Here is a 24529-nt window from a genome sequence, read left to right as displayed (position 1 = left end):
ATTACTCAGTTGTAGTGATGGAAAGACTTTGGGGTGGTTGCTGAAGAGAAAGGTGTCTTTTTCTTTTGGTATTTCTTTTAATTAAATTTCAGTTTTTGCAGGAATAGAACAGAAGTCTGGTACGCTAATAACAAAATATCTATACCCATTCCCAATAGCAGATGCTTCCAATTCGGAATCAGGGGAGAATAAAGGTCTTTTAATTAAATATTGTTGTATTATCATTTCATTCTCCAAACTTGATCTGTGAAACATTTTCTGTTGTGCTGTGATGCCCAAATCTCTATATCTGTTCCAGGAGATAGAGATTTGACAGATTTATCTGTGGAGGATTATACAGTATTCAGAATATCTTCAGAGTATAGATTCATAGGTTTTAAGGCCGGAAGGGACCACTATGATCAACTAGTTTGACCTCCTGTATTACACAGGCCGAGGAATTTTGGCAATTCCTCGGCCTCAAGTGATTCTTCCATCAAGCCCATAACTTCTGGTGGAGTTAGACCATATTTCTTAGAAAATCCACTCAGTCTTGATTTTGAAAACGTCAAGTGACAGAATCCATTACCTCCATAGGTAAATTGTTGCAGTGCTTTTTAACCCCCACTGTGAAAAATGTGCACCTTATTTCTAGACTGAATTTGTTTCGCTTCAGCTTCCAGACATTGGAACTTGTTATGCTTTTGTCTGCTAAATTTAAAGCCCTCTACTGTGTGAAGAGGGATTGAATGTGGCAAGAGAAGTGAGTAATGGTAGAAGACACCACTCATACCATTACCTTCTGTGCTGCAGAAATTTGAGATTAGTGTTCCCCTCCTTGCCTTTCTGCCTTATTTTTAGAAAATATAATTAGACTGAGAGCAAGGAAAAGAAATGGCCCTCTGAAAACTTAAGCATTTAAAATAAAAATGAGGTATAATTTCCCAGCATACTTCTAATGCTTTCAGATCGAGGCTGCTTCTTTCCTTTGAGATAAAGCAATGAAATATTGAGCAAACTCAGCCATTTGATTGGTGGAATGCTCCTGGACACCATTCGATTATATGGCCCTCATTCAGCAAGGTGCTCAAGCACAGGTCTAGTTTTAAGCTTCAGTTGAATTACTCCTGCTTCAAGTTAGGTTGGCTTTTAACAGTCTTGCTGAATTGGGGCCTTCAGCATATACAAAGAGATCTTTGTTTACTATTTGCCTATTTCCTGACTAATAAAAATCCTTCTCCAACAAATTGTTGCGGTAAGGCTTGTATCCAGCCGTAAAAATGTCTTTCTTCCACTGCTTTGGCTCATCACAAAGCATAAATACTAAAAATGAATGTAATTTCACCTCATTGTGCAAATTTCTGCAGTTTTTAAAAGGATTTTGCCAGGCTGAAATATAAATTAAAACAGAACGAACAGCAAAATTGCTTGCCTGACTTGCTCCCATTGTTTTAGAATATTAAAGCATAAAGAATTTTTTAAAAAACTTCATTTTCTTTCCCCTATTTATGCCTTTCTCCGGGGTGAGACAGCGAAACAGGATTAGTTAATTTCACCTTGTTTTTAATCAGTTTTATGCCCTGGTTCTCCTGCACCAGTGTGAGGATGTGATGATTACATTGGAAACATGATAGGGAAATGCAAGGGCTGGATTAAGGCAATCCAGGGCCGTCGACACACTGTGACTTGTGACTCCACCCTTGTAGCCTTGCCCCTGTGCCATGGTGGTGGCAGGTGGACCTCCTCCTCTGCAGGCAGGGGAAATGGCATGAGGCCCCTTCTTTCCCCTTAGGGGCGGCATCAACATTCCCCCATTCAGAGAGGAAGAGGTTGCAGCAGCCCCCCCTCCATGTACTCACCTCAGCTACTGGGGTGTATCTGCTTGGATGGGTGACTGGATTCACTGCACTCTTCTCCTCCTGCCTCACACACAGTCCTCTGCTGGGGTGGTGTTAACTGGGTCTCACCGAGTGGCATGTCTTGGAGTTAACGTTCCATTGAGATGCACGGGGAAGTTCACACCTTTCAGGCCATCTGCAGACTCAGGCAGAAATCACTGAATTGGTTACATGTGGGCCACACTTTTCAAACTTTTCTTTATAACTCTGAGGACTAGAAACTTACTAATGAAAGCTGTGGTTTTGATGTAGTAATCATGTGGCTCCAGGATCCAGATTCCTAGGCCTATAGTGCCTATGGCTTAGTCTGGCCCTAGAGAAATAGCTTTAAAATTGAACAAAACTTACATCGAATAAAAAACATTTCTATTAATACTAGATTTGTATGTACTTTTAAACAATCCCCCTCCCATTTTGTGTCTAAGGTGCTGGGCAATGTTAATCCAAGGTTGCATTATATTTTCACAGCAGTGAACGTTTATTGACTTCTTGCCTTACTGACTCTTCACAAGAGTTTTCATTTGTCCAGCACTTTGTTTCAAAGTGCTGACGTATCATTTTTATGCCTGGAAGTGACCTCATAAAGTGATGATGTCAAATAGAAAATTCCATTCTTTTCTATATAGAGTATTTCTGTTCTCTGTGCTTGGCCTTGTGCACTCTGAGTTACTTAAGGGAATACATAATGACCACCTAGATCTCTTAAACTAAATAATCTGAAAGTGTGAGTATGGAGCCTACAGAATCTTTTCATCAGAGACGACTTGTGTCGAACTTGGTTGTTGAAAATTTTAAAGCCTCGTCTGATTCTGACGTGAAACACACACTGTTCTGGCAATTCAGGTAAGTACTTGACCAAGTCCTTTTAAATAGTATTTAAGTTTTGATCTACAAAGAAGTTACAATGAATCCGATTCATCCTCCATTAATTCCATACGACATTAGTATCACTGGCTGGAGCTACCAAGTGATGAATTTGACCATTATTTCTTTATGTATTAAACTAAAGGCAAGGGATTTTTGCTTTCTGTTTGACTAAACCTCGGTGATTATTTCAGTAAGAGTTTAATGAGGGAGACTGTTCATAAACATGCATTTAAATTAAATACCAAACAATTTTTGCCCTAGTGCCTTTAAATTGATTGCTAATAAGACTGGGCATATGCTCATCTGGATATCCTGTGAAAAGAATGAGAATTTCTTTGTTGTCTTGGAACTTTCTGAAAAATACTGGGAGCTTCTCAGTGATTCTGGATTAAAATAAAAAATTACCACTGAACATGCAAATCTATTTTTAATTTATTGTAGATTTCACAATGATTAACTACCTCGGAAGGGAAAGGGCTGTCTTCTTTGCTAATTCCATTCCTAATCAGTATTAAGGGATGTTTAAAGGGGAGGGGGAGAAATCCACCTTGTGCCTGACCTTGCTCTCTTTGAAGTCATTGGGAAGGAGAATCAGCCTGTCATTTGCCAGACTTCTAATGGTCCTAGAATTTACCCTATTTTTTGTCCCTTAAATTGTTTGATAGGAGACGAGACACTGAATTTTGTGCATATATACGCAGATTACTGCAGAATCCCCTGCTCAACTCAGTCATGATAAGCATCATCTCACTCAATGCAGTGTTCTTGGGCTTGGAGACAGATTATGCTATTAAGCTTAATTCTTATGCATATCTGGAGGTAAGGAGCTGGGCAATAGAATGGGTGGTAAGTTCTCCTTTCCTTTCAGAAGCATCTGCTGACGATGTAGCAAGTTTTTTAAGTGGTTTTTTTCCTATCCATGAATAATTGAGTAGTAAAGTGAAACAAAAATGGGAGCCTGCATTACAGAAACCAATGTGTGTCCACTTTTCCATGTACAAAGCACACCAGTATCAGCAGACATTGGGCCTGATCCTCAGCTGATGTAGCTCCATTGAGACCAGTTTGCATCAGCTGTGAATCTGGTCCAAGGTGCACTGTAACAAAGATCGTAGAAAGATTAACTCTAAAGCAACATCACTGAGATGCTCTAATTGATGCCAGCTGGAACTGGCCCCTCCTCACTATTCCCCTGCCTCAGGGTCACTGGATTGTTCTCTGGCCTAACCACCTTCTTGTCCCTGGACTGCCCCAGAATGTCTTTATGCCCATAATGGCATAAAGCTGGCTATGCTGGTTTTACACCACTGGGGCATTTGACTACATCAGGTGACTTTGTGTCTCCTTTGTGCTGCTGGAGTGACACCCAGGGCATTACTCAGGGCTGAGGCTCTGCCCCAAAGGTTTAGATAAAAAAGTTGATCTTATTTTATTTTCTAAAATTAAATAAATGAATAAACACAGTGGTTGAAGCCCAGTCCCAGTGACTAACCCTACAATAACACTTTGGTGGGTGTGACTCTGCCCTGGTGAGTACCCTAGTGTTGCTCTCTAATGGAGATGGAGCCAGAGCAAGAAAACCCAGGTCAGTGTCAAGTTTCACAACCACTGATCATTACTAAATTATTTTTTAAAATATCATGACAAGGGTCCTTTTAGTTGTCACCAGTATTTTTTTTAAACCTTAAGAAGTTAACACCACTAACCTGAGCTCATATTTTCAATATTCACTGTTCATACTGAAAAATATTTATCTCCCACGCACACCTTGATTTTTCTTGTCTGACACAAGTCAGCTACTCTAGACAAATCTCTGAGTCGTTATAATATATCCCAGTAATGTGGGAACCAAAAGACAGGCCTGGCTAATGTCAAGAAGTCCATTCTCATCTTGGAAAGTTTTAGAAAACTCCACTTCCAGAAGTAGACCCTGCTCAGGGAAAGGGAGGACGCATTGTCTAGAGCAGGGGGAGGCAACCTATGGCACGTGTGCCGAAGGTGGCACGCGAGCTGATTTTCAGTGGCACTCACACTGCCCGTGTCCTGGCCACCGTTCCAGGGGACTCTGCATTTTAATTTAATTTTAAATGAAGCTTCTTAAACATTTTAAAAACTTTATTTACTTTACATACAACAATAGTTTAGTTATATATTATAGACTTATAGAAAGAGACCTAAAAACTTTAAAATATATTACTGGTGTGTGAAACCTTAAATTAGAGTGAATAAATGAAGACTCGGCACACCACTTCTGAAAGGTTGCTGACCCCTGGTCTAGAGGTTAGCACAGGAGATGAGGTATTAGGAAACTTCAGGTTCTGTCCTTGGCTCTGCCACTGACCTGGGCCAAAACACAACCTCCCTGTGCCTCAGTTTCCCCATCTATACAATATCCTGTGAAGGGATAATACAACTCTCAACAGCAGATAAAAATGGTTTTATGATTAATGACATATTTGGCATTTGCCGGACTCCCTTAAATAAGCATCTTCATCCCTCTTCAAGATCAGTTTGCATTCTTGATGACACTCATGAAGTGTGAGGTGGAGTTATATTATCAAGTTTGACTGGCTCATCCTGGCCCACTGCATGAGGCAGTAGGTGTAGTAGATAAGACAACTCCCTGAGTGAGACCTATTTTGTTCTGTCTGTTTTAATAGTGTATTAGCAGTTGTTCTCATTTCAAGTTATTATTGTTCTGGGTCCTGTTAGCCAACCCAATTGTTTAGACAAGCAAGAACTAGTGTAAGAATGACTCAGAAGAGGAGGGAGCATAATGGTCCTCAAATACATTAGGTGCCATTATAAAAGTGGTATTTACTGCCCTGTGGTATTTATGGTATTCCCTGCACTTGGAATGGTAAATTTAACTGTGGTAAATGTCCAGTTTCTAGTGTGCTCAGCGTATTTGAAGAGTGAAAACACCAAGGATGGAGAGGAATTCTGCAGAGTGGTACATGGCAATACAATTAAGACTTATTTTGGGTGGAACATGGCAGTGTAACTAGGAATATTGGGGTGAAATTTAAACTGTTGGGGAAAACTCCCTAACAGTGACCTGCATTAAGATTGCCCAAGAATGTGGCTCCATGTTATTTTAGGACATTTAAATGAGAGTGATGAATCACTGGCAGATGCCTTAGAAGGAGCAACCTTGTGATGGCAGGATGAACTAAACGGCTTGACTGTATTTGCATCCCTGTGTATCTGAGAGTAGGATAGAGCTGTTGGTTAACCTAATTCAGGGTTGAACAAGAACAACTGAAGGCTCTTTTCTTCTGTAATCAAAGCCTTTCCCCCTCCCCCTCAGTGACATGTTCTAGACTCCTATTTTTTTCTTTTCAGCTGGCCGATCTGATTATTATATCCATCTACACCACAGAGATTTTGCTGAAGTTTTATGTGGATCCCTTGAATTACTGGAGGAGTGGCTATAACCTGTTTGATGTTCTCCTACTTCTCATTGCTTACCTCCCATATACCATTGACAAAAATGACATCAAACACTACAGGACATGGAACATAATTAATGGTTTCCAGGCACTCAAGATTCTGAAGCTTATCTCCTACAACAGAGGCATGAGGGTAAATTGATTATCTATAGTTGCAGTGGAAACACACTTCTGATTTTTATATCCAGGCCGTTACAACTGCACTTGTAAGCAGTTATGGGATAAGAGGGAAGGTTCTCTCATGGATTGGTAACTGGTTAAAAGATAGGAAACAAAGGGTAGGAATAAATGGTCAGTTTTCAGAATGGAGAGCGGTAAATAGTGGTGTCCCCCAGGGATCTGTGCTGGGCCCAGTCCTATTCAACATATTCATAAATGATCTGGAAAAAGGGGTATACAGTGAGGTGGCAAAATTTGCAGATGATACAAAAATACTCAAGATAGTTAAGTCCCAGGCAGACTGCGAAGAGTTACAAAAGGATCTCTCAAAACTGGGTGACTGGGCAACAAAATGGCAGATGAAATTCAATGTTGATAAATGCAAAGTTTCAGAGTAGCAGCCGTGTTAGTCTGTATCCGCAAAAAGAACAGGAGTACTTGTGGCACCTTAAAGATAAATGCAAAGTAATTCACATTGGAAAACACAATCCCAACTATACATATAAAATGATGGGGTCTAAATTAGCTGTTACCACTCAAGAAAGAGATCTTGGAGTCATTGTGGATAGTTCTCTGAAAACATCCACTCACTGTGCAGCGGCAGTAAAAAAGCAAACAGAATGTTGGGAATCATTAGGAAAGGGATAGATAATAAGACAGAAAATATCATGTTGCCGCTGTGTAAATCCATGGTACACCCACATCTTGAATACTGCGTGCAGATGTTGTTACCCCTGCTCAAAAAAGATATATTGGACTTGGAAAAGGTTCAGAAAAGGGCAACAAAAATGATTAGGGGTAGGGAACAGCTGTCATATGAGGCGAGATTAATAAGACTGGGACTCTTGAGCTTGGAAAAGAGATGACTAAGGGGGGATATGATAGAGGTCTATAAAATCATGACTGGTGTGGAGAAAATAAATAAGGAAGTGTTATTTACTCCTCATAACACAAGAACTAGGGGCCACCAAATGAAATGAATAGGCAGCAGGTTTAAAACAAACAAAAGGAAGTATTTTTTCACACAACTCAGAGTAAACCTGTGGAACTCCTTGCCAGAGGATGTTCTGAAGGCCACGACTATAACAGAGTTCAAGAAAGAACTAGATAAGTTCATGGAGGATAGGTCCATCAATGGCTATGAGCCAGGATGGGCAGGGATGGTGTCTGTAGCCTGGGTTTGCCAGAAGCTGGGAATGGGCGACAGGGGGTGGATCACTTGATGATTATCTGTTCTGTTCATTCCCTCCGGGGCACCTGGCACTGGCCACTGTCGGAAGACAGAATACTGGGTTAGATGGACCTTTGGTCTGACCCAGTATGGCCATTCTTATGTTCACTTTCCTTTTCTTTTGACTTCAGGTTTTTGTTTTCCAACATTTTTGTTGCTCTTTGGATCACATTCACCATAAATAACTGATGAGGGAACAGCATAGGAAGGACGGTCCATCATGCAGAAGGCCTAGGTTCCGTTACCTATCCTAGGTTGCTTTTTAATTCTAATTTCTGAAATGGCGCTGAACATGAATTATCGTGGGCAAATCTTGCAACTAAACTGTGTTCTGTATCAGTTGAGCTACAGCCATTGCTGGTACCTGCAGTCAAAACCAGGTAATTTTCTTAGTGTAGACAAGGCTTCATTGCCTGGAGCAGCGGGCAATGCTTAGGGAAGCATGTTCAGGGAGTGGTTGACGTTGCTCCATAAGGAGCCCAATCCAGTATTATAGGTCATTGTGATTTGTAATTATCCCCCCTCCTCTTAAAGTTAGTGGAGTTTTCAGCAGGGGCTCTGCCGCCTTCTGACAGCATTCCATAGAATGCTAAAAGGGCAATTAAAGGGTCACTGCACTCGTTATTTAACAAAGGCAGGATAAACCGATGAGAGCGCGTCCGCACACAATGTCGCACTAGTTTAAGTAAATTGATGCAACTTTGGGTGTCAAGTAGGGCTTGGTCTGTTGTTAAAATGTACACCAGCATAGCTGTGTCAGTCAGGGGTATGAAAAACCAATACCCCCTGACCAACAAACACAGCTATGGCGACAGAAGTATGCTTGTGTAAACATAACTAACATCATTTGGGAAGTATCAGAGGGGTAGCCATGTTAGTCTGGATCTGTAAAAGCAACAAAGAATCCTGTGGCACCTTATAGACTAACAGACGTTTTGCAGCATGAGCTTTCATGGGTGAATACCCACTTCTTCGGATGCAAGCCTTCATTTGGGAAGGTGATGTTCCTACACTCACAGAAAAACTCCTTCTGTTGGTGCACGCTGCATCTACATTAGGGGACTCTGCTGGCGTAGGCTTTTGTCACGCAGAGCTAGCCTAGGTCTCAGTGGTATGCTAATCCAATGCCTGTGACATTGTAGTGGAAGTAAATGCAGGATTGTGGCACCACCAAATGAACCAGGCAGGAGTCTGAAGCGATTGTGGCTGCTTACAAAGGAGACAGCCTGTGTGTGTATAAACTTCCCAGGTTAAGATGAGCTCCTCTGCTTCGCTGCTGAGGGAGTGGGATAGAAGAATGAATCAGGACCATCAGGAGAACTTCAGTAAAGCCTGAACAGGCCACCTTCTTCTGGGAACTACCTGTCTAAAGAACCCCTTCAAAGTAGCTTGATGAGAACTGAGTACAATTCAGCCCTAACAATTAGAAAAATCACCTATGGAATGCAAGCATTGTTAGTCCCTTGAGTAATCATGGGTTTCACTGAATTTTATTGTAATATAACTAACCCCTTTAGAGGCTATAGTTTGTGCTGCAGCATAGAGCTGGCTGTAGCATTTGCAGTGTTCTCTGTATGTTAACAGTGTGTGCTGAGCCTTCTGGAATGATGTTGGTTGTTACTTGAGTATGGAGCGGGGAGCTGAAGAAATTTAATATTTTTGAGTTTTATAAAGTCCACAGCGTGAATATTATTTGCTTTCTGCTTCTCCCATGTTCAGGAGAAATTTTCTTTTCCATTTGCATTTTACCACAGTGCTATGAATGGGGAAAAATAGCTATTAAAAATAAGTCACACATGCCATTTTAATCCATGAGTTTTTCTTTCAAGCACACCATTTCTTACTTCGTTTTCTTCGGACAACCCTGGAGGTTTATTTTTTTAGTAGGGAGTTAATGTGGGTAGTGACTGCTCAGCCTGCATCTCTGCATGTAATTAATTGGTTGGGTAGCCCACCAGAAGTGGAGCATTTATGGGCATAATGTTCACTTCTGAGCCTGCCTTCCTCTAGTTTGAATAGTAAACTTCAGTGATTGCCAGACTTTTAGGTGTTAATTATTCACTGTAGCTGGAAGAGGGGACAAAATTGAGGTATGTGAAATAATATATGTGTCAGGTGCTGCCATTTATCCTTTCTGTTACTAGAGCAGTGGTTCTCAAACTTTTGCACTGGTGACCCCTTTCACATAGCAAGCCTCTGAGTGCGACCCCCTCTTATAAATTAAAAACACATTTTTATATATTAACACCATTATAAATGCTGGAGGCAAGCAGGGTTTGGGGTGGAGGCTGACAGCTCATGATCCCCCATGTAATAACCTCACAACCCCCTAAGTTGTCCCGACCCCCAGTTTGAGAACCCCTATACTAGAGCAAGGAGACACACAGCAAAATGAACAGCCATTTTCCTTTTCTAAAAGCTTTTTTAAAAACAATGGTGCATGATTAACTTGTGGAACTCATTGCCACTGGATAGGAGTGAGACCAAGGTCTTACCAAGGTTTTTAAAAACTAAAATAAAATAATTTAAGGTAAAATTGGGCATCTAACTCACATTAGGCACCTAATCTGATTAGGCCCTTTTGAAACTCCCACTAGACACCTATTTGCAACTTTGAGAGCTTAAATACCTTTGTAAATCTTGCCCTTAAGAGCCTAAGATTTATTGAAAGTCAATGGGACTTAGGTTCCTAAGTCTCTTGAGTACTTTTGAAAATTGTACTCTCGGGCATTTCTATAGATAAGAACATCCAGGGAATAGGATAAAAATGGATAAGGGGTGTAAATCCTCATGCTTCAGGGCATAACCCTGCCACTTCCTATTTCAAGGCAATTAGAAAGATCCTTTATGAGCAAATATCCTGTAATTGTCCATCATGATGTTTCTTGCATCCTCCTCTGAAGTATTTGGTACTGGCTGTTACTGGAGACAGGTTACTCAATGGACAATTGCTCTGATCCAGTCTGGCATTTCTTGTGTTCTTAGTGACCGAAACTCTCTGCTAAAAGACATTCTTTGTAAAATATGTTACAATCTGCCCCAGTGAGCTTTGCTGAAGGGACGGGAGGTTGTTCGTACCTATATGTGTATTATAATGAATTAATTGAAGTCTATATTAGCCTTTAACGGGGGAAACTGTATTTAATGCTGAAAACTCAAACATGTAACACATTCTTGGCATACATCCCTTTATTAATTAAAAAACTCTTTAAAACACGCTGCCTTACACCTTGGGGCAATAAATTTCCACCTCGAGGAAATAATTTCCTTGCTGTATTCCATACAGAGCAGTTCTGTTAGCTGTGATCCCAGTCGTCGTGTAGGCTCCATTTATCCTTATTTCAATTTGAAAATAAACTTTTTAAATGCCAGGTTGTTCCAAAAATCAACTTTCCTGCTTTTTTTAAAATGTATTTGGGATTAATTTCAACATATTCACAGTTTAGGAAGACCATGAGCCCACAAAGCTGCGTCTTAATAGCAGACGCACAGAGGACCTGTTATGGATTTCTGGAGGTGTACAGGAACCTCAGGATGTGCCATAGAAACTGAAAATTATTTGATGCTTCTATACAAGGGGCACTTGCTAGACTGCATCACCAATGGCATTTTATGGCTTCGTGTTACCTTCAGCTGTGGGTGATTGTCGTTGTTTAGGATCATGCGCACAACCCACCTTTGCTGAACACCATGCCATATCTTGGTAAGAATGTCATATGTTTTTGTGTAAATGGCTTTTGTTTCTACTCCCAGACACAGATACAAGAATAAAATTAGACATCGAGTGCTTGGGACAAACAGGGTTCAGGTAATGGCTAGGTTTCCAGGGACAAAAGATGAAGGTGACCAGTGTGGGTTACCTGAGAAGCAGTGTCTGTACCCAGATCTCTGAAATGTGTCGTGCTTTAGGTCTGTTGTTAGCAGCACTCCACAAAGCGTTCCTTCCAGTAAGCAAGGGCGCTCAGCTTCTATGTTCTGTAACCACAAGATGTTGACATGATTTCACACACCTAAGCAGCTCTGACATTCCATCCAGTAGAGGGCAGTAGTGTTTATGTGCAGGAGGGAAGACTCCTAGGGAGTTGCATAAATTATAGATGGGACTGGTAGCACTGCCTATTATTCAGGTTGCCCGATACTTCCCATTATAACAGTGGTTCTCAACCTTTCCAGACTGCTGTACCCCTTTCAGGAATCTGATTTGTCTTGCGTGCCCCCAAGTTATACCTCACTTTAAAACTACTTGCTTACAAAATCAGATGTAAAAATACAGAAGTGTCACGACACACTATTACTGAAAAATTACTGACTTTCTCATTTTTACCATATAATTATAAAATAAATCATTTGGAATATAAATATTGTACTTATATTAAAGTGTATAGTATGTAGAGCAGTATAAACAAGTCGTATGAAATTTTAGTTTGTACTGTCTTTGCTAGTGCTTTCTATGTAGCCTGTTGTAAAACTAGGCAAATATTTAGATGAGTTGACGTACCCCCTGGAAGACCTCTGCTTATCCCATGGGTATGTGTACCCCTGGTTGGGAACCACTGTATTATAAGACCCCATTTTCAGTTGATTACTGTATAATTTTGCCAAGCTTTAGCCATTCAGGCTGAAATTTTCATAGACTATCAGGGTTGGAAGGGACCTCAGGAGGTCATCTAGTCCAACTCCCTGCTCAAAGCAGGACCAATCCCCAGACAGATTTTTGCCCTAGATCCCTAAATGGCCCCCTCAAGGATTGACCTCACAACCCTGGGTTTAGCAGCCCAACGCTCAAACCACTGAGCTACCCTCTCCCCTGCATGTTGGGAGTCTGCCTCGGGCTAAATATTTTTGAAAACTTCAGCCAAAATATGTGTGCCATTTCCAAGAACAAAGCTAGGGAAAATATATTGTTTTGCTCATGCTAAAAAACTCTGGCAATCTCTTCTTTGAAAAGCTCTAGTGCTCCTATGCTTTTGAGCAAGGGCTGTATATTTAGTGTGGTGGTGGCCTTTGTGACAGAGATGAGTCTTTTGCTGTGCCCATGAAATTCTGCCCAAATTATAAGACTTTCTTTGCATATTCTCAGTAGAGATTTCATAGATTTTAGAAGCTAAAAACTCCGAATCTTCACTGAGCAAGCTCCATCCCTTCACAGGTCCTATGTGTGATCGGACTTTGCATGCCCTACGCGCACAGAGTGACTGAGCAGGCTCCAACCCAGGGCTATAGGGGCTCAGAAGGACTTTCCCTGTAATGGTTGCTCCCAGCGGCTCCAGACCAGGGTGGGTCCGGGCATTGGAAGTGAGATCAGGGAGCCTGTCTCTCCTGTCTTCTCAATGACCCCTCCCCCCTCCCCTGCTGGCACACTGACAGCGAGGAAGAGGGGACAAAACAGGACTTGGGGAGGGAAGGAGTGGATTAGACCAAGGAGTCTGATGAGACGGGGACTGTGGGGAAGAGAAACTGGGATGGGGAATGGCTGGGCAAGGAGCCTGGATGGGGAACTGGTATCGGGGAGGAAGATGGAGGGGAGGGGAGGCTGGAACTGGTTAGGCAAGAAGACAGGAACTGGGACCCAGTGAAGGAAATGTAGGGAGGGACTGGGAGTCCGTTGGCTGAGGGAGGAACATTGAGATTGATGAGGCAGGGTGGGAGACTGGGACTGGCTGGTCAAGGAGACTAGGAACCATTGGAGCTATAGTCTTTAATTACATCATCACATCTTATTTTTAACCCAGGACCTTTGCCTCATTCAGCGTGCATGGCCCTCGGCCTTATTCACTGCACACTGTTCAAACCCTGCTCTGAAGACAGGATTATTGATTTCGTCATGGGCTTTTCTGTGGTGCTCATCACTACAGTATCTTGAGTGCTTAAGAACATAAGACTGGCCATACTGGGTCAGACCAAGGGTCCATCCAGCCCAGCATCCTGTCGGCCGACAGTGGCCGATGCCAGGTGCCCCAGAGGGAGTGAACCTAACAGCCTATGATCAAGTGATCTCTCTCCTGCCATCCATCTCCACCCTCTGACAAACAGAGGCTAGGGACACCATTCCTTACCCATCCTGGCTAATAGCCATTAATGGACTTAACCTCCATGAATTTATCTAGTTCTCTTTTAAACCCTGTTATAGTCCTACCCTTCACAACCGCCTCAGGCAAGAAGTTCCACAGGTTGACTGTGCTTCACAAACAACCCCCTGTGAGGTGACAGGGTGGTGTTATCCCCATTGTGCAGATGGGGAACTGAGGCACAGACCGACTAGGTACAAAGTATCCACTAATTTTGGGGGTCCAAACTGAGACACCTAGGACCTGAAATTCCATGGTATTTAATATTATCTAGCACTTTATATGTTCAAAGCACAACATCCCATTGACCAGTTGCAACTGTGAGTGCTCAGCACTTCTGCAAATCAGATCCCAGGTATCAAATCTGACATAGAAAATGCAGGACGCACTATAAGTGACCATCTGTGAAAAGTTTGGTTTAAGTGACTTGCTCAGCATCCCACAGAAAGTCTGTGACAGAGACAGGGATAGAATCCAATTTTCCAGGGCAGAATTCAACTGCTTTAACTATGAGATCATCCTTTTTCTTCCTGCAATCCTTTGCCTCATTCACTTCACACCTTCCAACTTATGCAACAGATAAAGCAGGGGTCTTAGTGACAACAGCCTCTTTTACTACACAACCCTGATTCATTGCCAGAGCAGGTCCATCCTGCGCACTGAATGAGGCAGGGGTCCTATAGAAAAAATACTTTGTGGTCATGTAGTTAAGACTGTGTCATAATGTGTACACACAAAGGGGCCTAATTAAGGTTATGCAGGCAATCTTAACTTTGGCTTTTCCTAGCTTCTGAGTGCTTGCATTTGAATCCTTAATAAAGCTCTTTCTTTTAATATATATATATATATTTTGTAATACAGATATATCTTCAAGCATTTTTATGTTGCAGATTGCTTGAAAGTATCTTATAGCTGAATATTTTGTTACTTTTCTCAGATTAAAAAAACAAGGTTGTTTAACCATATTGGGCTTTAAATACATTATTCTCTTCTTCTGATTCCTACTCAGGAAAAAAGTAAAACTGAATCCTTTTTAGCTTTACAGAGTGTATGGTGTATGAGCAATGTTTAGGGCTTCATAGATAATGACCAGCACTTCAGTTTGCAACCAGGAGTAATTAGCAACTAGTGCAGAGCCAGCAATGCAGAATATTGTTTGCTCTTCTTTACTTAAAAGGTGAAGTAGCAGCATTCTGCACTAGCTGAGGCTTTTCAGTGGCTGCAGCAGGATGGCAGGGCTCTGTCAGCAAATATTAGAGCCCTACATGAAACAGTTGATGTTCTGCTGACTCATTGTGGTAGATGCATCCAGGTAGAACAGCAGTGGGAGTGGCTCTCTAGACATTGGGAATTAGGAGGGAATCTTTAGGAAAAGCCAAGGTCAGGGAAGAAGCTTAGGCTGAGGTTTATGGTGTGTTCTTCTCTTTGTTACCCATAAAGCCAAATTGCACAGAAGAAGTGGGCTTGGACCTTAACTCCAGGTCTGTGTAGTCTGTTGACACAGCATTTAAAACAACAGTAGCGGGTCTATGCTATCTCTCTCACCGTTGCTATCATTGTTGGAGCTGCCACAGTCAAAAAAATTAGGGAAAAAGGCTAGTGTAGATGCTGCCCTCATATAAAAAAGGTTCAGCATCTTGTCACATCTGACCTGGATGGAAGCTAGCTGCATGAAACTCAATCCATATAAAATGGAGGTGATGCCTAGTGCCAGAAGGAAACATCTGGAGGAATTAGCCAGGGTGCGACTGCTTCCTAAATTATTGATGTGAGTATATATTTCTTAGGGCAGACACGGTTTAGGAAAACCTGGAACTATCCACCTGATTGCAGGGGAAATCCTTAATCCATCATAACAAGATTAACTATTTGGCAATCATAGGGGATTGGAAAGTACATCTTACGTTAGCTTTGCACAAACCTCTTAACCAGGAAGTGCCACCTCAACAGATCAACTGGGTAGATTGAGTTTTCACTTGAGATGCTTGAGACATTGTCTAAAAAGGAATTGATAAATGGATATTCCCTGAACCAGTGCACTGCATTAGATCCTCTGGCATTAGCACATTTTTCATAATCAGAGGAAATCATCAAATCCATTCATTAGCTAGTGTCCGGAGTAATATAACGTTGGTGCGAGAGGCTGTGTGTAGTTTTCTGCAACCTAGAGTTAATAGAAATGTTTGCAATTTGGCAGAGATCAATTACCAATGGTCTGACTTAAACTGTATTCCCAAATCAGTACACATCAGTTCCTAAGAGCGCCTGGTGTACATATTGGTGTCATCCGTAGGATTTGTTCTGTCTCTCAGGCTGTTCCTGCCTAGTGAACCCCTGGTTTTCAGTGATTTCTTAACATGTGCAATACACAGGGGTTACCATAGTGGAAAAGACCATTGGCCCATCTGACACCCTGACTCTGATCAAGCAGTATTGGACGCATCTAGTCAACTATACAGTGGTGATAGGAATGGGAATTTCTTACTGTCCCCAGTTCATGAGCAGACTCTACACTGAAGCATAAGGATTGATAGCTTTTGTAATTTTGATCCAACTAATTTAATACAAATGTTCTTCTTACAAAGTGTCTAATCTTTTATGAACATAGTCTATTACTCTGTTAATATTGTGCAGCAGTGAACCCAAGAAGGTAATAAAAATAGGTGTGAAAAATTGACTTTTTTAAATGTGCTCCTTTTGAATTGATTGAGTGCCCTTGGTTGTTTTAAAGGACACCACAAAGCTCCTTAATTTTTCATCTTTCCACTTATTTGTACATTTGTCCTGCTTAATAGTAGAATAAACAAAATGAGTGGTAAATGCGCTGTGGACTGCACGGCTGTTAGCTAGAAAATATGGAAGGAGGGTTGTTGCGATCTTGACCGTCTAGCAGCTGGACTCTTGAGATGATAATGAATAATACTTGGCACTTCTATAGTGCCTTTCATTCCAAGACCACAAAGCATTTAAACATGAATCAATGAAGATTTACAACACCCTATCCTAAGGTGCAATCGGGAGCCAGTGACTGAGTTGGGAATAGAACCTCTAATTCCATAGGCCCTGTCCCAGGCTCTCACCTGTAGGCAATACCTCCTTACTGCTGACAAGTAGAAAGGACTCTCCTGTAGTTTAAGAGGAAGAACTGTGCCTGTAATGGCCACACATGGTCAGGACCTTGGTGTTTTCAGTGTCTCACTTTACAGAGACAGGCCACCTCCCCCAGCACAGCACCCTGGGGGATTGGCTCAGAACAGGCTCAAAGGGAAGAGTGCCGCCTACTGAATCGCCGCTGTCTGTGAATTAAACAAGAATTTTCTTTCATTTAGAGCTGCTTGTCTTCGCTCTAAACTGCACACATTTGTTTTTCCCTGTTGCAGAGTTTGATAACGGCTCTAGGCCAGACTGTGAAGACTGTGATCTACGTCCTTGTCTTGCTGTTCCTGCTAATGTTTATCTTTGCCATTTTGGGTTACGGATTGTACGGAGATCCTGAAACGGGAGACAGTAAAAACTGGGGCAACCTCGCATCTGCTCTTTTCACTCTCTTCTGTTTAGTAACGGTAATTTCTGCTGTCCTTTCCATCTTATGTCTGCCTGTTTATAGAAACTACTGTAAGTAACCACTACCTCTGATTTTGGTCAGGATGTTGGGGAAGTCATGTAATTAAACTGTGATTGTTCTCAGTCTTAAAGGTGGTGGGAGCTGTTCCCTGGGTTTTATTTAATGTCAGGTGGTTGTGAAAATTCAGCTGGATGGATAGATTCATTTTTCTGGTATTAAAGACTCAGAGGGGTAAGCTTGTTGAGCTGAAATTTAGTAGCTTTCATATGGCATCTGAGTCTGGAACGCTAAGCAACTGGGAGAAACCAGAGTTCAGTTTGAGAAAGAGAGAGATTTAATCTGGTCTGTGAGTCAAGCTGTGGTTTGGAACTAGCTGATCAGAGATTTGATACATTTGCAGGTTGATGGCTGGACGGACTTTCAGGATGAGTTAGACCAATATGGTTTTAGTGCTAGCCGAGCCTTCACAATAGTGTTCATCTTGCTGGGGTTCTTTCTGTTTTTCAATATGTCTATTGGAGTTGTGATTATGAATATCCAGGTAAGTTGGGTTTCACTTATTCTTTGTGTGTGTCTAACTACGGGGCCATTTGTCTGAAAACTAGTGTGTGCACCTTTTGAAAGCTGGCTTTTTGACACTGCTGGAGACTGAAGTCCTCTGTCCGCTGCACAGGAACAACATACCATCCCCACATAGCCCTCCTAGTTTGCCTCAGACCAGAAGGGAGCATCTCCAGGGAGAATGGTAGTGAATTCACTGTTCCCATTTAGGGTCAGTCCTAGGCATAAGTACAGGCAGCTGTGCGGTGCCCTGGCCCTTGTCTGTGTCATGCAGAGACAAACAGAGCTAGCCGGAAACTCTCCATCCTCTCCTGTCCTTCCAGTCCTATCAGCTGCCAACACCTCCCATATATGAGCCATAAGGGAAGTTTGCCTGACGCTCCACACACTGCAACAAGGTCCATCAGAACGAAGGGCAAATTTGTGTCCATTTAAAACCCTGGCTTACTGCAGGGTTTCTTGAAGCTTCCCCTGAAGCATCTGGTACAGGCCACGGCTGGAAACAGGATACTGACCTAGACAGACGGCTGCTCCAATTTGTTATGGCCATTCCTACGTTCCTGGGTCGTCCTGGGTGACACTGTTAGCAAGGGTGCCAGCTGTGAGGTGGAAATCTGCTAGACTGACCCTACCAAACTCAGCAGGTGGTAGCAGCTTTGTTGCTACCAGTTTGGGCTTGATTTAGATCAGTGACTTAAAGGCGAAAGTGTCCCTGATTAATTGCCTGAGTCATCCAGTTAAGAGCATTTAACATACACTGTTTTATATTTATAGGACTCCACTCAGAATTATGAACGAGAGCTTAAAGCAGAAAAACAAGCTGCTCTTCAGGCAAAAAAACAGGCCATATTACAAAGACAACAGGAAGAAGTAAAAATGCTAATGCACCAGCAGGTAGATTCACTGAATTGTATTTACTTCAAGTGTATTGAACAGCATAAGTATGACAAACATATGTAAGATACAGTTTAGTGATGCAAGACAGCATCGAGTTATCTTCAGTATAGGACTTTATAGTCATTTATCTCACAGAAGCAATTTTCTAAGCTTTTTCACCGTTAGAAATAAGCCAGGCCATAGACCTTCATCTGTATCCTTTTGTAAGTTCATGTGTCTGTTTGCCTGTATATATGTGTGTGTGTATATACAGATTTCATTTTGAATCTTATATGTAAGAAAAAAATGTCAGAGTGGAAAACTCCCCATAATATTTAAAATAATAATAATTTCCTAAACGGATTCCCATTGCTGGTTTTCTCTGAAATATTTCTGCATTGTTCCAATGTTATTAAATGTAGGTCAGTTTGTATTATAATGGTATCTCAGTGCAGTGCCTATATTCCTCAGTAACCATATATTTCTTTTGATTTGTTATGTTCTATAGGTAGTATTTAGAAACCCACTAAAATCAGGTCACAAGCACCTTTCAAAGTTGACTTAGGTTACGTCTACTCCAGTGGTTCCCAAACTTGTTCCGCCACTTGTGCAGGGAAAGCCCTGGTGAGCCGGGCCGGTTTGTGTACCTGCTGTGTCTGCAGGTTCGGCCAATCGCGGCTCCCAGTGGCTGCGGTTCGCTGCTCCAGGCCAATGGGAGCTGCGGGAAGCGGAGTGGGCCAAGGGACGTACTGGCCGCTGCTTCCAGCCCGTCCTGCCAGGGGCTTTCCCTGCACAAGCAGCGAAACAAGTCTGGGAACCACTGGTCTACACTGTCCCACAGATTGGACTACAGGGGATGTGAATAGCAGTGCACACCAAAGTGCTGCATTGTAACCCCCCCCATGTGGGTGCTGCGGGTATGAACCTGAAGGTTCCTAGTTTGCATTAGTGTAGTCCTGTTTGAAGAGGACTACTTTTCTGCCAACTAGGAAGCTTTTAGTTTGTGGTGTGTCCCCCAGGGGAGGTACAGTGCAGCACTCTGGTGTGCACTGCTATTAACATTCCCATAATCTGAACTGTGGGGCAGTGTAGACAAGCCCTTACTCAAAATCAGCTTTCTTCCAGTTCTTTAAGTGGGAATATCATTTTCCATGTCTAACACTCTGTCCGTTACACTTATCTAAAGTCTGTTTTTGTGAACTTGAAATTCATGTAATGGATAATTTTGATATTTTTACTCTGACAATTTTTGAAAATGAAGCTGATTTGATAGAATTGTAAATACTGCTTCATCAGTGTAGATGATTGGAATAATCTGACTGCCTGTCTCCTGCCATCCCTTCTGTTCATTCTCATTATTATCAGATATAATTTAAATGTAATGCTGATAGACCCTGGTCATTGGCGGGCGGGATCGAACCTGGGACCTCATCTCTCTGTGCTACTAGATGGGACAGAACACCACACCCAGGAGGTGTGTGGGTTACATAAACAGCTCAGTATGGCTTAGTTGCTGGTGCTCTAATCTTTTGGCTATAAAGTCATTGATTCAAGTTCTGATTCAAATGACTGATTTAAGGTTAATGATTTAAGTTCCATCCACTGGTGATGTAAACTATTATAGGAACAATCTCTTTGGATGAGACCCTGAACTGCCATCCCCTCTGCCAGATCTGGTAGTTGTTCATGTGCAAGACAAAGATCCTATGACACTTCTGAAAAGAAGTAACTTTGGCACCCTGGCCGATGTTCTCCCTGGGTATGTCTACACTGCAGCTGGGAGCTCCGCTTGAGCTAGCATGCTACAAATAGCTGTGTGCTCGTTGCTGCACTGGCAGAGGCTCAGGCTAGCAACCTGAGCTCAGACTCAGGGGGTCAGGTTCGTCTGAGCTCGGGTGGCAACATTCACACTGCTGTTTTTAGCGTGTTAGCTCAAGCTGAGCTAATGCTACCCTGTCTACTTGGGCTGGGAGGCTTGCTCCAAGCTGCAACTTAGACATACCCACTGTGTTTTAAAAACAAAAGTTACATGGCCAAATTTCCAGCCCCTCTTCCAGTTTTGCACACTCCCTTTTTGATGCTCATGAAACCAGGCACTCCTCATACATGTTGCCAGAGCAATTGGCTGTGTGTGCAAAGCTGAGTGTGCAAAACCGGAGGACAGGGTTGAAAGCTCTGGGTAAGTTATTGCTGAGGCCTGAGGCTCCACCTGTCTCCATGGTCCCTGCACTACTATCATCTGTCATAAATCAGAGGGGGAGCCGTGTTAGTCTGGATCTGTAAAAAGCAACAGAATCCTGTGGCACGTTATAGACTAACAGACGTATTGGAGCATAAGCTTTTGTGGGTGAATACCCACTTTGTCAGACACATGCATCTCACAAAGTGAGTATTCACTCACGAAAGCTCATGCTCCAATACATCTTTTAGTCTATAAGGTGCCACAGGACTCTTTGCTGCATCTTTCATAAAGCTCCTTAAGGTACCTGGAGAATGAAAATCCCTGTATAAAAACCCATTCTGTTTTGATAATGTGTTTCCCTGGAATATTTTTTCACATTAGAAAACCAGTGAATATAAAACCTTCAGTGAATTGGTGGAGGACTTTAAAAAGACATTACATCATTCTGATCCTATGGTCTTAGAAGATTTTTGTGCCAGTATCCCATTTATTGATCTTTATTTGACATCCCTCGATCTTCAGGATAACACAGTTTATAGGTAGGTCACGTAGGTGTAAAGAAACAGAGACCAAGATGCTAGAAATTGTAAAAATGTGCATTTGAGTTGTTGTTTTCTTTCTTTGTATTAAATACTGGCCATCCCTTTGGCATTGTTACTGGAGAGTCTGTGACCAGTTAGTCTCCTTGGGTGAAAGATCTCTGAATGGACTGTGAGGGCACAGTTAAAGACATTTGATCTTACTGAAGCTGGTGGTCAGTGTTTGCAGGCCAACGCTTACAGAAGCTTTGTTTGATAGGCTGTTGCTAAGTCCAACAGTCTTGGATATTCCATGGCTGGTTAAAGCTGTGTTATGGAATGGCACTGTGGTAACACTGACCTTTCCCTCACATTTGCAGATCTCTTGCTCTAGGTTCTGAGGTCTGCTGCAGATGATGGTGCTTCTCTGTTCTATGCAAATAGTATGTAGAGTGCTAATACTTATTTCTGGTACTAAGTTATTACAGCAGAATGCCTTCTGACCCGGGTGCAATGCTTTGCCATGCTCGGGATCTGAGTTTGGTTCCTAACCTTGGGCCTTCTTATTTGAGTCTGGGAGCTCTGCAAAGACACTCCGGTAACAAAGCCATGTCTGTACATTCAGGTATTATGGTCTTTGGCTACACACATAGGGAGCATAGGGCCTGGAATTGAGGAGCTTTTGCTTACCAGCCCCTCTTCCAGTTTTGCACACTCCCTTTTTAATGCTCATGAAACCAGGCACTCCTCATACAATGTTGCCAAAGCAATTGGCTGTGTGTGCAAAGCTGTGTGTGCAAAACCGGAGGTCAGGGTTGAAAGCTCTGGGTAAGTTATTGCTGAGGCCTGAGGCTCCACCTGTCTCCATGGTCCCTGCACTACTATCATCTGTCATAAATCAGAGGGGGAGCCGTGTTAGTCTGGATCTGTAAAAAGCGACAGAATCCTGTGGCACCTTATAGACTAACAGACATATTGGAGCATAAGCTTTCGTGGGTGAATACCCACTTTGTCAGACACATGCGTCTCACAAAGTGAGTATTCACTCACAAAAGCTCATGCTCCAATACATCTGTTAGTCTATAAGGTGCCACAGGACTCTTTGCTGCATCTTTCATAAAGCTCCTTAAGATACCTGGAGAACGAAAATCCCTGTATAAAAACCCATTCTGTTTTGATAATGTGTTTCCCTGGAATATTTTTTCACATTAGAAAACCAGTGAATATAAAACCTTCAGTGAATTGGTGGAGGACTTTAAAAAGACATTACATCATTCTGATCCTATGGTCTTAGAAGATTTTTGTGCCAGTATCCCATTTATTGATCTTTATTTGACATCCCTCGATCTTCAGGATAACACAGTTTATAGGTAGGTCGCGTAGGTGTAAAGAAACAGAGACCAAGATGCTAGAAATTGTAAAAATGTGCATTTGAGTTGTTGTTTTCTTTCTTTGGATTAAATACTGGCCATCCCTTTGGCATTGTTACTGGAGAGTCTGTGACCAGTTAGTCTCCTTGGGTGAAAGATCTCTGAATGGACTGTGAGGGCACAGTTAAAGACATTTGATCTTACTGAAGCAGGTGGTCAGTGTTTGCAGGCCAAAGCTTACAGAAGCTTTGTTTGATAGGCTGTTGCTAAGTCCAACAGTCTTGGATATTCCATGGCTGGTTAAAGCTGTGTTATGGAATGGCACTGTGGTAACACTGACCTTTCCCTCACATTTGCAGATCTCTTGCTCTAGGTTCTGAGGTCTGCTGCAGATGATGGTGCTTCTCTGTTCTATGCAAATAGTATGTAGAGTGCTAATACTTATTTCTGGTACTAAGTTATTACAGCAGAATGCCTTCTGACCCGGGTGCAATGCTTTGCCATGCTCGGGATCTGAGTTTGGTTCCTAACCTTGGGCCTTCTTATTTGAGTCTGGGAGCTCTGCAAAGACACTCCGGTAACAAAGCCATGTCTGTACATTCAGGTATTATGGTCTTTGGCTACACACATAGGGAGTATAGGGCCTGGAATTGAGGAGCTTTTGCTCCAAAACTACTTGAGCTACAGGCAGGGTGACCAGATGTCCCAATTTTATAGGGACAGTTCCGATTTTTGGGGCTTTTTCTTATATAGGCTCCTATTACCTCCCACCCACTGTCCCGATTTTTCACACTTGCTGTCTGGTCACCCTAGCTAAAGGAGAAGCTAGGAGATGAGAGTATCATTAAGTAGCACTCTTTATGAGACAGCCACAAAGCGATCCCAAACCCTTGAGCAGATTTGACATTCCAGTCAGTAGAGGGCAGTGGTACATGTACACACTGGCCTAGACATTTACAGGGTCCCCCACCAGCTCCCTGCCCTCCACCCCAGGAAAGAGTGTAAGGAAAGAGAGGAGTACCCCAGATGTCACTGTAACCTCCCATGGTGAGGCATGCAATGCTAATGATGAGATCTTGGAGGGAACTGATGTCCGACACTACTCTTTCATTGATGGGAAAGCTATCATGATGCAGTCCTGGGTGGGATGGAAGGAGTAGGAAATGGGAATACTCAGTACCCAGCAAGTGCAAAGGCCCCTATTAGGGAGGATGAAAAGAGAATGCACACACACAATAATGCTAAAACCCAGAAAAAGCCTGCAGAAAATTTGACTGTATAACGGGACCTGTTTTGTCATCTGTTACTACAGGAAGATTTAGATTTCTTTGGCGATGGAGTAAAAAATCTTTCTTTGTTGTTATGCACGTAACCCCCCTCAAACAACTGATTATCCAATTATTGTTCATTGTTCTTTTTATCTTGTTAAATGAACAGTGAAAGGTCAGATTAGTTAAAGAGATGATAGTTCTAAGTATACGTTTTTCACTGGGCTCTTCACATTTTCCACTACATGTGAACGCACTGAAATCATAAATCTGATATTATTTCAGCCATGCTCTTGTCTTCTCCCTGTAGGTTACAAGAACTCTATTATGAACTAGTTGGTACGTTGAACACCATCTTGGAAGACTTAAGAGAAAAATCCGTGCTGCCCCCTGAGAAAGATATGAAGAGTTAAATGTTCTAGTGTAGAAAATGTGATGCTTTGCCATTGTAAAAAACATTGTTTAAAAACAGAGCATAAATATACATAAATAAAAATAACTCAGAGGAGATTTACTTCCTCCTTTGATAACTTAC

General features: G+C 42.2%; 1 protein-coding gene and 1 long non-coding RNA gene across 3 annotated transcripts in view; one reads left to right on the top strand and one right to left on the bottom strand.

Moving 5' to 3' along the window:
• Positions 1-2300, bottom strand: part of LOC120370522 — a 20041-nt gene extending 17741 nt beyond the window's left edge. Inside the window, exons 1-3 of one of the 2 annotated variants that reach the window (XR_005583779.1) lie at positions 2104-2300; positions 1839-2035; positions 249-322 (exon numbers count right to left, since the gene is read on the bottom strand). This is a non-coding gene — a long non-coding RNA (uncharacterized LOC120370522). Of the gene's footprint in view, positions 1-248; positions 323-1838; positions 2036-2103 lie in introns of those variants that run through there. The other variant, XR_005583780.1, reaches the window with a different exon arrangement.
• The window catches only part of CATSPER3 (cation channel sperm associated 3), a 26551-nt gene extending 2022 nt beyond the window's left edge, over positions 1-24529 (top strand). The window contains exons 2-9 of the mRNA XM_039485359.1: positions 2504-2720; positions 3410-3563; positions 6090-6329; positions 17035-17217; positions 17620-17760; positions 18555-18674; positions 21220-21377; positions 24305-24529. Coding sequence (XP_039341293.1) covers positions 2608-2720; positions 3410-3563; positions 6090-6329; positions 17035-17217; positions 17620-17760; positions 18555-18674; positions 21220-21377; positions 24305-24407 — 1212 coding nt within the window. The 5' untranslated portion in view covers positions 2504-2607 and the 3' untranslated portion in view covers positions 24408-24529. The remainder of the gene's footprint in view (positions 1-2503; positions 2721-3409; positions 3564-6089; positions 6330-17034; positions 17218-17619; positions 17761-18554; positions 18675-21219; positions 21378-24304) is intronic.

Source organism: Mauremys reevesii, linkage group 8 (genome assembly GCF_016161935.1).
Source record: "Mauremys reevesii isolate NIE-2019 linkage group 8, ASM1616193v1, whole genome shotgun sequence".
Taxonomy (NCBI): Eukaryota; Metazoa; Chordata; order Testudines; family Geoemydidae; genus Mauremys; species Mauremys reevesii.
Note: the sequence above shows the minus strand (reverse complement) of the source record. Positions and strands in the feature narration are given on the sequence as shown.